Raw genomic sequence first — 13,678 nt, 5'->3', positions numbered from 1 at the left:
GACACATTCTGTATGGTTACTCATCCTAGGAAACAAATCCTTACAAATGTTTTGAAAGCTCATTTCCTGTAAGCTGTGTTAGTAGCTCCCCAGGGGAAGTAGCAAAGCCAAGCTACTAACAGGGAAAGCATTGTATTTCTCAGGTCATGGCTGGAAAACACTCTGCTCAATGACTGGGGCTCACTTACAGCAGATCTTTAATCTGGTAATCACTCTGGAGAGAGACCACTGCAAATTTAATGGTTCCTCTTTCGGAAATAAGAGGAGTTTTTTAAAGAGTTTTTTTGTTCAGACCACAGATTTCAATAGCATGAAGTTACAATAATCAGAGGAGAAAGGTTAGGAGCTTTAATCCCAGGTTTCTTGCACAAAATGCATGAAATCTTTGTCTTGCCTTTGTATTTATACGGTCAGGAGTGTATATCAACTACAGCACTAGGCAGTAATCAAACAGGAAAACAAACACACTTCTCATGCTGCTAGAAATGGGTCTATCAGAAAACCAATGAGATAGCATGAAAATGTTTATTTCCAAGGGAGCTTTTGTTTTTAAAATGATATCTTTACAAACTACTTTAGATCAACATGGTAGAAGAGTATAGTGTTTGCAAGATATGCAAAGTGCCACAATCTGTTTGGGTTGCCAATGCAAATAATATGGAAGACAGGGTATGTGGAAAACAAACAAACAAACAAACATAGAAAAGGACACTCTTTTGTACTGACACCAGCATAAGCCTCAATACTGAAGTGATTTTCAGTGATCAGTATTTTCAGTGAGAGATACATATATTCCTAGGAGGACAGAAGCAACAGAAAACAAAGCAAAACAAAACAAAACAAAAACCAGGACCTGTGACTCTGCCACATAGATATCAAAGCTAGGAGAAGCAGTTGTTAAAGCTGAACACATGCTTGATCTTTTCTGGTGGTGTTAAATCTTTTCTCTCTAAAAACTTTTTCCTTCTTGGTTTCCATGCCCAGTACAAATACAGCAACGTAAACGTTATGAGTTGCCAGAGCTATTAGAAATCTATAGTGGTAGTCCTGAAACTGCAAAACAATGCTTTGTAAGCTAACCAGCTTGTTCTGGTGCAGTCTAGACATGCTAGTGAGTTCAAAGGAATGAGCCCTGTTTGCTGACACAGATAATTAGCTTAGACCTAACAACAGACAAACAGGGCCACATTTCCTCTGGACTTGATCTGGTTCAACCCAGATAATCCACATGCTGCTAGACAATGCAAACTTGCATTTCAGTATCACAGTTAGCATTAATTGATGGAGCTGGGGTTAGTCTGTATTTAACACGGGAGACTCCACCCTTCAGAATGTGAAGTAGGTGAGCTGCAGATAGATTAGTTAAGAACAAGAGCTCTATTAACTTACAGAAGAAATGTCCATTTACTGTTTAATAGAAGTAAAGATTAACCTGTGTAGTCTCTCCCATATATTCATGCTAATGGCAGGAAAAGAAAAGCTTAGAAGAACTGTTCATTTTAAATAGTTTATATTATTATATTATGAAAGAGGACTTCAACATCTGAAACTTGGTAGCACCACTCTACAGCTATTTACATATACTTGAAGCTATGCAAGCAACTGAGCTTGCATTTAGCACAATGAATTTAATTTGCCAAGTCATTTATTTTTGTGGAATGCTGTAGAAGCAGGGGTCAAGATTACAGTCAAAGCTCAATTCTAGATCAGGTACCTACTGTGCAAATGCCTATAGCTTTTTATTTGATGTGGTCAAAACAGATTATTTTTCAAACTCAGATGTTATAATCTTAACAGCTTTCATCCTCTTAGCACTGTTGTCACAACTATTGTAATCAAAAAGTAAACTCACCTCAGAATCAAAATTACCAGTCACAGACAAATTGCCACAAACATTATCTCAAGGAAATAATGTCTGCATTTCCATTTGTTTCTACAGAACATTTCTGCCCAGCACCTTAGAATATTTTTAAAGGATACTGAAAACATTATAATATCTAAAATGAAAAACTTTGAAGAAGGCAAACTTTACCAGATCTAGTCTATTTTCCAAGAAAAACACGTGAAACTTTTTAATCCATAAAGATAAAGGTAATGCCATACATTGACTGTACTGTTTCATTCATGAATTACTCTCATTTTATGCAACTTAATCCAGTAATTCCAGCAAAGTGTGTATCAAATTCAATAGCTGCTATGAAAAACATTATATATGATTAATTTTTAATTAATGTATATGATACTTAATTGTAGCAAACATGAACTTTCTCTTTCTGTACCCAGGTTTCAGTTTTTCTATACACAGTACCATCACAAGACTGCCTTACTGCCTTAGGAGGCGTGGAATCCACATGTAATCCCCCTGCCACATGAATGAGTTAAAAACAAGTGTGAGCACAGGAACATAGCAGAGGAAGTAGACTACAGGTCTAGCTGCAGTACTAAGGGCTGAAGAAAGGTGTCTATAGCAATATGCCATCTCTGGTCACATACTCTTTACTTTTCTTGGCCACATGGGCTGCATGGGCTGCAAGGACATCATTTAGCATACTTTGCAGCCGGAAGAACTGACCTAATTCTGATTTTTCTTGATGTCAAGTTGCAATTGTAATGGTTCTATAACAATTAGATGAGCTAGAGTGTACCTGAATCGGGAACAATAAGTTCATCTGAGACTGTTAAGACATACCACAGCTCAACTCCTTCAACATGTGTACCTTTAACCTGAAGATGAAAATTTCAATAACTATTTAACTGCTTTGTACAAGATAGTAATGAACAGTCTCAAGTTGTCTCTCAGCTATAACTGGCATTCCAGGAGAAAGGCTTACTATTGCAAGTGTCCTTCTCTAGGAAGCAATTCATTTACTTTGGTTGGTTTGCTGAGAAACACTTACCTTTCCAAAATACTGAATTCATATGTATGTGAAAAATTTAATAGTAGTAGAAATATTGTTACAATCATTGCATACGTTACCTACCGGCCTTGATATCAGGACTTCGGGGACACACCCAGAAGTGATTGTATTGACTGTGGCCACCGTCTGACTTTGACACACATTTTTTTCTACTGTTAGACCTCCTACAGAGCACAAAACCAATTAAGATTCTTCTACATGTTGTACTTTCAAAAAGAGAGATTATTTTTGTATAAGAGGTCTGGGAAATGGTATCACTAACAAATTCTCAGCAAACTGATGCAACAAAGACAGGAAGATGGGAAGGCTTGGCAGTAGCATTTAAATATGCCACACACAAGGTACCTCACAGGTAGGCCAAGCGAGAAGGAGCTCAGAGTCTGTGATTCTTATGCGAGATAACAAATAAGGACTCCTACAAACACAAATGGAAGGGGAAGCCAAGCAGCATTTTAGAAATCAACTTAGAGAGATACAGTATGTAGCCATTTCTAAATAAGTTTTTCATATTTTAATCGAGTAATTAGTTTACTTCTGGGTCTTGCAGAAAAAAACAAGCTGTAAAAAGGGTTTGAGTGTAACAAGTATATTTACAAAAACAGAGGTGTTACAAGAAGAATGTTTTGAATTTTGTTTTTCAAAGGCACGTTCCCACACCTACACTCATATCAAGAAACATAACCACAAAATTGCAGTAGCTTATTCTATAAATGCTTTCTTTATAATATCTTGTAACATCATCCACTTAAATCATGATCATTATTTTAAAGCTCAAAACCATAGCAATGACAATTGTTTTATCCCTAGCTGAGATTTCCACTGTTTAGCAAGTAGTAATATTCTAGCTTTTGAATGCTATACCTACATTTTGTTGCTTAGTAATGAAAGCTGATAAGAGAATGGCAAGGAAACTTTTGCCATTCAATAGCAAAGACAGAATTTCTGGACTTTTAAAAGTAATTGCATGCTGAAAATGGGTGAGGTCCTACACAACGAAAACAATTAACCTTTGCAAAAAATATATAAATATCCTAAATACCAAAATAAAGCCAGATTGTGCATTTTCTGAGACTTTTTTTTTTTTTTTTAACCAAATGAATTACAAACATGAATCTTATTGAAGTAGCAAATGTGCATGGTTTCATTGACGAACAAATGAAGAAGGGAGGTATTATTATTAGGACTACTTTTATTACAAATGGTGAAGAGAAAAGGAATAGCATAACCAAGAAACGTAAAAGACATTGCTTACCAGGTGGCTGTTGTTATTTTTCTGTCATTTCAGGCACAGCTTGTACCACATTTTAAAAAGAAAGTTATAATTCTCTCCATTCTTGGGGATAGTTATTATATTTGTTCTTCTGACTATACATATACACAGGTTTTTCTGGACTGGAGACAGCTTTACCATATTAGACGATTGTCTAATAAAGACTGTCGCAATTGCACCTTTATCATTCAATCTCAATATTAGCTTGTTTAACTGGCAGAAATAATTATTTCCAGGCTTTTCTGCCTGAATATAATGAAAACACAGCTGGCCCAATGAGGTCTGAGAAGAAAAACGTAACAGAGACCTTCCATGCTCTGTGTATTGGAGCTAACACTAAGGATGGGACTCAGCAGAGAAGATATAACAGAAATTAAAATAAAACAACAGCCAGACTTAACAGACCACAAAAGCAGAGCTGTAATGACAAAAAATGGACCCTGCTGTTAAAAGTTCTTAAATTCTCTCCTTTGGACTTATGACCGTGTATGCATGGGAGAGAGGAGAAAAGAGTGGCCTGATGGACAGTATTCTGAGATAACTTAAGTTATTCCCTTGAGAATTTACACATTCGAAAGGAGAACTGGCTACTGTGTTACTCAGCGTCCTTTGGGTCTTCAAAGACTGATGAATAAAATGGCAGTCTCAATACAAGGAATGTCAGAGAAAGCAAGATGATCTGAAGAAACCTTAGGAAAACTGAATGCATCAAGATATTCTACACAACTCTATTACTCAAATCTTAAACAACACTAAGCACTTACCAGGACACTAAATTCACTCCTTACAATTGCAAGCAACTAATAAAAAATGCTTAGCTTAGAACGATTTTCTAGGCATTCAATACATTTTCAAACAGTGTATAGTAAATAAAAGATCTGTAATATGAAGACCAAAGCCATAAAAAGAAACATGCTGCATGAAGACAGAAGGACATTTTCAAAGTACTCTTGAGTGAACTGTTATAACACAACAATCCATTAGTCTCCCTGGAAAACTTCAGCATGTGTAAGAACATCAGCTCATTTAACTCATTCTGGATTTAACATAAAGTATAATTTTCTACAGTTCATATAATTTTTAACTTTCTGCTTATTAATTATTTTATGTTCTTTCAGTACAAAACTTAAAAGCAGTCCTCTATTTCAATACTCTCCTAGAAAAAAATACTGTATTTCACATAAAACTGTAGTAATGTAGTTAATCATTAAGAACCTACAGCAGTGAAGGCTTAAATGTATGATTATCTAGCATCTGAGTCCTCTGTCCTAAAGGAGCCATCTGGAATAGATCATAGAATCATATGGGTTGGAAGGGACCTTAAAGATCACCAAATTTCAACCCCCCCCTCTATGGGCAGGGACACCTCCCACCACACCAGGTTGCCCAAAGCCCCATCCAGCCTGGCCTTGAACACCACCAGGGATGGGGCATCCACAGCTTCTCCGGGAAACCTCTGCCAGTGCCTCAGCATCTTCAGAGTAAAAGCTTTCTTCCCTATATCTAGTACAAATCTACCCTCTTTTAGTTTAAAGTCGTTACTACTTGTCCTATCACTCGACCCCCTGACAAAGAGTCTGTTCCTATCTCTCCTGTAGGCCCCTTTAGGTACTGGAAGGCTGCTATAAGGTCTCCCTGGAGCCTTCTTTTCTCCAGGCTGAACAACCCTAACTCCCTCAGCCTTATTTCATATAAGAGGTGCTCCATCCCTCTGATCATCTTTGGGGCTGTGACATCTGAAGATATGACAAGGTCACACTTTATCCTCCTTACCTATCAAGGGAACCTAAATCTTAAGGTTAGAATACATACATAGCTGTTAAGCAGATAAGTGAAGATGATATTAATTCAACATCTGTAGTTCATATATGTATAATGCATGACTGTGTGCCTGCATACACACATAGAATAAACCGTCAGCAAGAGATGATGATAGAAAAATATCAATGTGCCTCGTTCCCTCTTTAAAATGTTCTACTCTAAGATATGAAATAAATTTATTTCTATGATAGAGAGCAAAGAGAGACTAAAATTTTAAGGCTGTCACTGTAAATTAAACATTTTTTACTCTGTGGAACTGGTAATAATAAAAAACTAGAAGTAGAGAAAAATGGGAGTATAACGTGTCATAAATTGGATGTCTTCCACTCTTCCCCTTGATTAGTTGCCAATTTGGCCATTTTCCATAGATTGAGGAAACAGGAGGGGTCACATAGAGATTTTACCTAATGAGAGGACAAAAGAAATTGAAAGCTGCTCAGAAGTGCCAGAAGCATCAGACCCAGGGCACTGTAAAAATAGAAAAGGAAGTAGTCAAAAATGGCTCTACAGAGCACAAATAATAACTAATTTGTAATTTTAGTCATCTTTGGAAACAGGTGAAGGATACTTGGCCAAATCATGACTCTAGTCCATAAAAGAAGATTAGGCATGCTCTGCCAATAGTGTTTGGATTGTAATTAAATTGGACAAATAGACTGAGAGATATCAGTTGTGAAGATCATCCAGCCACTTGTTCAATTTAAGGTTATGGCATACCTATGGCCAATGAGAAAAAGACACACTTGAATGCTTGCCTTGGGGGCCAGTGGAAGTAAGGAGATTCTAGATAGTCTTGTGAAACAAGGATGTCCCTCTGAAAAAAACATGTTAATAATAGAATATTTAATTATCATCAGTTTGAAATTTGGCTCAGTGCACACACAGAAAAATAGCTTACACTGTTTGCCTACCAGGACACTTAATACAAAACATAGATTTATAATGTAGCATTACACTGCTGACTTTTTGCCTCTTTTTAGGCTCTTGACAGTAAATATCAACGTGACCTTTACTGTCTGGCAAGTTGGACAAGTGCTAGTGGCTATCGATTTCCATGACATGGTGTACGACACTGATCTCCACAATGTGGTGTAAGGATTTCCAATGGTCATTTATCTGTAGGGGGCGTGACAGCAAGAAGGAAATTCCCAGAAGACTAAAGAATGTATCTGTTCTGTTTGACCTTCTAACATTGGCCTTCTGCATCGTCATGACTGGGTCATATCATCATCCAGTTTACTCAGCTATAAAATGTTCCCACATGGTGCTATCCTCTATCACATGGATGATATAAATGATCACTTCAGCCGAGTAGGTATAAAGAAAATGGAAAGGAAATCTCTGACATAAATCTGAGTCCTTTGCCTTCCCAGCCTTGATGTAGAAATGTCAAGAAGAAATATGAATGGCTGCTTGCCCATCTAATGTGAATGAAGTGGAACAAATGTATTTAATGTACTTCCTGCTGTGAACAGCATGAGGCTTCAACAATTCCACTAAGGAAAGAAGGCTGTTTCTCAGCCCGGCAATAAGACTGTGTGCTCTCATGGCAACACTAAATACAGTAGCTTGGAATTAAAATCACTTGGGAAGACAAAAAAAATTGATAAAAAACTTGAAACAAACAAAATATTCTTCAAGTATTCTCCTGTTGAAAACAGCTCTGCATTCATTGCACCTTTTCTTGTTTCAAAATGTGATTACAAGCCAAAAGTTTAAAATTTGTACACAATCAAAAAAAAAAAAAAAAAAAAAAAAAAAAAAGTAAGTAAGAAGAAGTCCAAACCAGCAACCCAGAAATCAAACATTTGACTAGGAGACTGAAGAAGTTCTGATGACAAGCCTTTCTGGAGGGGCTAAGGCATTTTGCATCACAGTAGTTGCACATTATACAGTAACACTCTCAGTGTTGCTCTCTATTTAAGAGATTTCATTTCAATAGTGGATTATTTTTAAAATCAGAATTATTTTATGAATCACAAATAATGGTGTATCTCTGTAGTTAATGGTATTTCATAGTAGAAGCTGTTTTAAGACAAAAGTAGAAAAAAACCCTGTTTTTATACCTGTCACCATTTATGACATTGTTATGAATGGAAAATTAGATTTCTAAAGTTAGGTTTATATCTACTGTCAGATATTCTTGTACTCAGATGCAGCATGTACCTGAGGTGATTGATCTCAAAAGCTGGTATACTTCTCCCAGGATGAGATGGTTCCTGGGAGTACAGCTCTCTTTTCATTAACCATAGAAGGAACCTGACATAACCTGCTTGCATGAGATGTCTTAATGGATAGATAGATAGCTAACATCAAATGAGCTTACTATCCACCCCAGAATTGGATGATTTACATTGGTTTTTCCCCTCTGTGTTTTTCTTTCAGTGCTTCATTATCTCTGACTGCAACAGATCTGTTTTTATTTTTTAGTGCTTAACCTGTAGCAACACATGTAACTTTGTGTCTGATAACTTTCTTTGTTGTGTACTCCGTTAACTTAATCCTTTAACAGTCTTACCTGGGACTTGGACAAGCTTGAGAAGTGGACCTAATGAGGTTCAACAAGTCTAAGTGTAAGCATTTGAAGAAATCACAACTTAATAATATGCTGTCACATTTGTCCAAAGAAACTTTGTTAATTAGAAAATTAATTTAAACAAACAATAATATATCAGCAGATGTGAAGTAAAAATATTAATGTAGACTACAGAATACATTAGTTATAATGTTATAAAAATAACATTACTACAGATTATAGGCATACTATATGTTCTATAACTTTTGTTCACCTCTATCTTACACTTTTTCTAAAGTAAGTTTGTATTTGGTACGTGATCTGTTACTTTACATGAACTGGTACTTCAAACTGTTGTATTCATTAATGTTATCTGATTACTCAAAAAGCCTACAGAGAAAACAAAGTCACCTCTGTTATAACAGAGGATTACACGTGAGAAGTTTCAGGTAGACTGAGTATGGTGCAATTAGATGGGTGTCAACTTCCTGCCTTTAAGAGCTACCTTTTATATCCTTAACAAGGGAGAAATCACTGTGCTGATAACAGTCTCATTTGGCACTACACTTTCCAGAGAGTACTGTAGTACATAATTTCTCATATCAGTCTTCAGGAAATATGACAGCTTAACAATAGATTTATGGCCTCAAAGAGAGGACTAAAACAGATCCTTGGTTTTCCTTTCACAGAAATTGCAGTTGAGATGTCATCATCTGATCTCCAAGCATAAATAAGGCCAACTGTCACAGGAAAGATTTTTGCTCCTAGAGCTGCCACACCAATGCTGGAGACACTGAAGGACAGGCTTAATCACAGAATCACAGAATCACAGAATCACAGAATTTTCTAGGTTGGAAGAGACCTCAAGGTCATCGAGTCCAACCTCCAACCTAACGCTAACAGCCCTCCACTAAACCATATCCCTAAGCTCTACATCTAAGCGTCTTTTGAAGACTTCCAGGGATGGTGACCCCACCACTTCCCTGGGCAGCCTGTTCCAGTGCCTCACAACCCTTTCAGTGAAGAAGTTCTTCCTAACATCTAACCTAAAACTCCCCTGGCTCAACTTAAACCCATTCCCCCTCGTCCTGTCACCAGGCACGTGGGAGAACAGGCCAACCCCCACTTCGCTACAGCCTCCCTTGAGGTACCTAAAAAGAGCGATAAGGTCACCCCTGAGCCTCCTCTTCTCCAGGCTGAACAAGCCCAGCTCCCTCAGCCACTCCTCGTAGGACTTGTTCTCCAGGCCCCTCACCAGCTTCGTCGCCCTTCTCTGCACCCGCTCAAGCACCTCGATGTCCTTCTTGTAGCGAGGGGCCCAAAACTGAACACAGTACTCGAGGTGCGGCCTCACCAGAGCTGAGTACAGGGGGACGATCACCTCCCTAGCCTTGCTGGTCACGCTGTTCCTGATACAAGCCAGGATGCCGTTGGCCTTCTTGGCCACCTGAGCACACTGCTGGCTCATATTCAGCCGACTATCCACCATCACTCCCAGGTCCTTCTCTGCCTGGCAGCTTTCCAACCATTCCTCTCCCAGCCTGTAGCTCTGCTTGGGGTTATTGCGCCCCAGGTGCAGGACCCGGCACTTGGCCTTGTTAAACTTCATGCAGTTGACCTCAGCCCAAGGCTGTAACAATACTTATGCATGTTTTCCAAAGAAGTTGATGAATCAGCAGTGTGCTGATTTTATTCTTCCTTAGTCACAAAACTCTAATTCACCATGAGAAATGTCTCTTTCAAAGCAACACTACTGTCTTTTGATTATTTTTTTCAAAGACATAAGAAGTATACATGGATACTTCTAGGAAGAATATGAACACAGAATCAAACACAAAGGAATATAACCTGCCTCTTAGCAGCTGCTATGTGGTTTCTGGTTCAGCACTTCTAATCTGGCCCTTTAGAGCATGACAATCAATGGGCTTTGTGGATACAACCTCAGAATCACATGTATAAGGGTGCCCATGCCACATGATATTTTGGGTTACACCTGTTACTATGATAGAATGGAAAGGCACATCTCCTCACTCCCAGTTTGCTCATGATTTTTTTAAATCATAAAAATTCAGTACTAAATAATACAAAAAACAAAACAAAACAAAACAAAACAACAACCAACCCTAGCTCTCTAATACTATTTTCACATATCTTAATGGAAGCAGCATGTGTTTTAACCACCAGGAGTGACTGCAACTTCTACATGACGGTTTGAGTGTGAACCTAATTTTAGGTCTTGTCCTGGAATGGGAATAAATATCACTTTACAACATTATGTCTTACCATCATCCTTGTCAGGTACAATGGTAATTCGAGTGCTTGCAAATTCTGTACCAATTCTTCCACCCATTGGCATGCTTAGCAAAACATCAAAGGTCTCAGCCTCTTCATACAAGGAATCATCTATGATGACTACCCGACACATTTTTTCTCGTTCATCTTTGTCAAAACGTAGAACACTGTTGTGATCCTCAGGCCTGGATATGTAGTCAGAGTATGAAAGTACAGAGGTTGGAGCGGTGCCAGATGCTGTTCCTGTGGCATAAAAGGAAAACAGTCACTACACAAACCCTGGCTATTATAATCCCCTCACAGAGGCTGAATTTTATTTTAATTATCTTTTTATTTCTGTTTAGTTTTAGGTGATAGTATAGGTAGAAATGTCTAAGCCGGCTACATTTCTGAGATCCCTGGACACACTACTTCTACTATATCATACAACGTATGCATACGGACCCTCAAATTCATTTGCAGTTTTTCAGTCAGAAGGAATATTGTAGTTTATCACAAAAGATAAAGACTGACCAAGGAGACTCTGTGAGGTCTAGAAATTAAATCATTTAGTTTATTAAGTAGAAGATGTCAGTGTATCAGAAATTAACTATATCTAGATGCAATTTGATGAAAACAAATGAAACTGTACTCTGTATCGGTATAATTAATAGGATATTGGTATATAGAGGAAGGAGAAAAACGTTAGCTGAACAATATTATTTTATACCCATTTTTTCAAGCAAGTAAGGGCTATCATGGACACCCACCGCAGTGCTTTTAATTCTCACCACTTTAAAATATTAGAAATCACATATAAAAATCTTGCAAAAAGATAAAAAACATAGATCTCTTTAACCTCATAATAACAGGCAGGTATTTGGAACATGATCACTTTTTGTCTATATTTAATAAGACTGTAAGACAGATTGCAAAGATGAATACATTTCCAATGGAGACTGAAGATGAAGTCATTAACATAATTTCATTATGCAATAGATGGACCAATTCTTTTTGCTTTTCTGTCTGTTTTCCACTTTCACTTCTTTTTCTATTGTAGATTCTGTTACCTTGTTGGGTGTAACAGATAACCATCAGTTCCTGGCTCACATCTCCACTTCTTCTGACTGGAATAAATAACTCACCAACATCTTCTTCAATAGTATATGTGGACTGAGGAATAAAAACTGTTGATTCTGCAAAGGACGGACACATTTATTTATGTAGATTTATGGCCTCAGAAAGTCACCTGTGAAATAGCTAGTTTAGCATTTTAGTATAAACTTTGAAATCCACTGCTACTCATAGCATTTCCCCTCCAGTTAATTCTTTGGAATATGAACATATTGCCAATACAGTTCTGGAACAGTTCTTACCATCTCCTGGATCGATAATCTCCACTGTGGATACATCTGGAAATTCCAGAACCGCCATGACAGGCTCAGAAAGAACAATTTGAAAAGACTCAGACTGTTCATGTTCACCATCACTCAAAATCCGTACTCGCCATGTAGCTAAAGTTTGGCCAGGATTAAACTGCACCTGCTTCTGTGCTTTTCCTCTGAAGTCTTTATCTTTCTTGGCAGTACCATCTCTGGTGCTAATACCTGCCCAAATCAAAGATTCAGGTCATTAAAAACACCACTTGTATTTTTCTCTCATTACATCATCTTAAAAAAAAAAAAAAAAAAAAAAAAAAGCTTAAAAAAAAAAGAAAAAAAAAGCTTATTTTTTGCAACAGTTCTTGTTGCTGAATCAATTTTATATTGGTGTCACACACAGCAGTGGAAGCCTCAATTAATATTATGAAGACAGAGTTAGCCAAACCAAAACTAACTCCTAGAAAAGCTAAATTCTCTGAGCAGATTATCAGGTTTCCATTTCTCTGTAATTCACCTATGCATGCCCAAAAAGACCAACAGATTTTGTTTCCCCTTTAGCGTTTTGGGTTCTCTTCTGTTCCATATCATCTAAATAACATGTTACCTGAAATCCATGATAATATTTATCTCTCTTACAAAAAATAAAACACACCTGGGAAGTCCAGCCTTCAAGGGGAAAGCTAAGAAAAACACAAAGACACAAAGAGGTAAAACATAGGGAACACAGATGATAGAAGATGTAAAATCTGAGCCCTTGTGGTAATGGTCATTTCCACTACAGTAAGCGCTTTTTAAAAAAAGATATTATTATTTTTTAAATGATAATCCATTGGAATTAATTTATAATTATCCAGTGTAGTTATAATATTTATGAATTTTCAGTGTTTGCATAACGATGATCATTAAATGCAAACTTTTCAACTCAAGTCAAGTTGAAAATGCAAAGCCACAGGGTAAAATCCAGTAAGGTTCCTTCCACCAAGACCTTACAGCCTGAGGATCCAGGATGCTCTGTAATGGCTTTTTGTTGGTGTTTCCCTCCCAGTTTAAGGCTGTCTGACAGCCTTTTATATTCTTTCTGCTCAGTAATTCCATTTTGCAGGATTAAGGTAGTCAACCAGAGGCAAGTTATTTAAACTTTCTTGTCAGATCTTTTGCTCTGAGTCAGTTCAGTTCAGAAACTTAATTTGAATCCATAGGTAGAAAATTATGTAGAAACTCTTTAAAAGGCAGAAGTCTATCCAGTATCTGTTAACCACTAACAGTAGTTAATTTAAACCACACGTCCATAACTTTGTGTTTCATTCATCATTCTCATTCTTTTACTTTCTCTTAAAAAAATATCTATCAAATGTGATAATGCAATCTTTTTTCACCTTTTCACTCCCCAGACACTGCAAACAGCTTTCAACACCTCTTGTATCAGCCTGAACTGACTGCCAACATTAACTGAAGAAAATGAGCCTACTGCTTGTAGCTGCTAACCAGACCAGTTCACAAT

The 13,678-nt window shown here is 37.3% G+C and overlaps 1 protein-coding gene across 1 annotated transcript in view; it reads right to left on the bottom strand.

Moving 5' to 3' along the window:
- The window catches only part of FREM2 (FRAS1 related extracellular matrix 2), a gene marked incomplete at its 5' end in the record, with an annotated part of 126,421 nt that overhangs the window by 40,797 nt on the left and 71,946 nt on the right, over window positions 1-13,678 (bottom strand). The window contains 3 exons of the mRNA XM_084506453.1: window positions 10,808-11,059; window positions 11,866-11,991; window positions 12,172-12,402. Of these exons, the coding sequence (XP_084362579.1) occupies window positions 10,808-11,059; window positions 11,866-11,991; window positions 12,172-12,402 (609 nt within the window). The remainder of the gene's footprint in view (window positions 1-10,807; window positions 11,060-11,865; window positions 11,992-12,171; window positions 12,403-13,678) is intronic.

This window comes from Aythya ferina (assembly GCF_964211825.1).
Source record: "Aythya ferina genome assembly, chromosome: 1".
NCBI lineage: Eukaryota > Metazoa > Chordata > Aves > Anseriformes > Anatidae > Aythya > Aythya ferina.
This window is presented reverse-complemented; position numbering and strand designations above follow the sequence as displayed.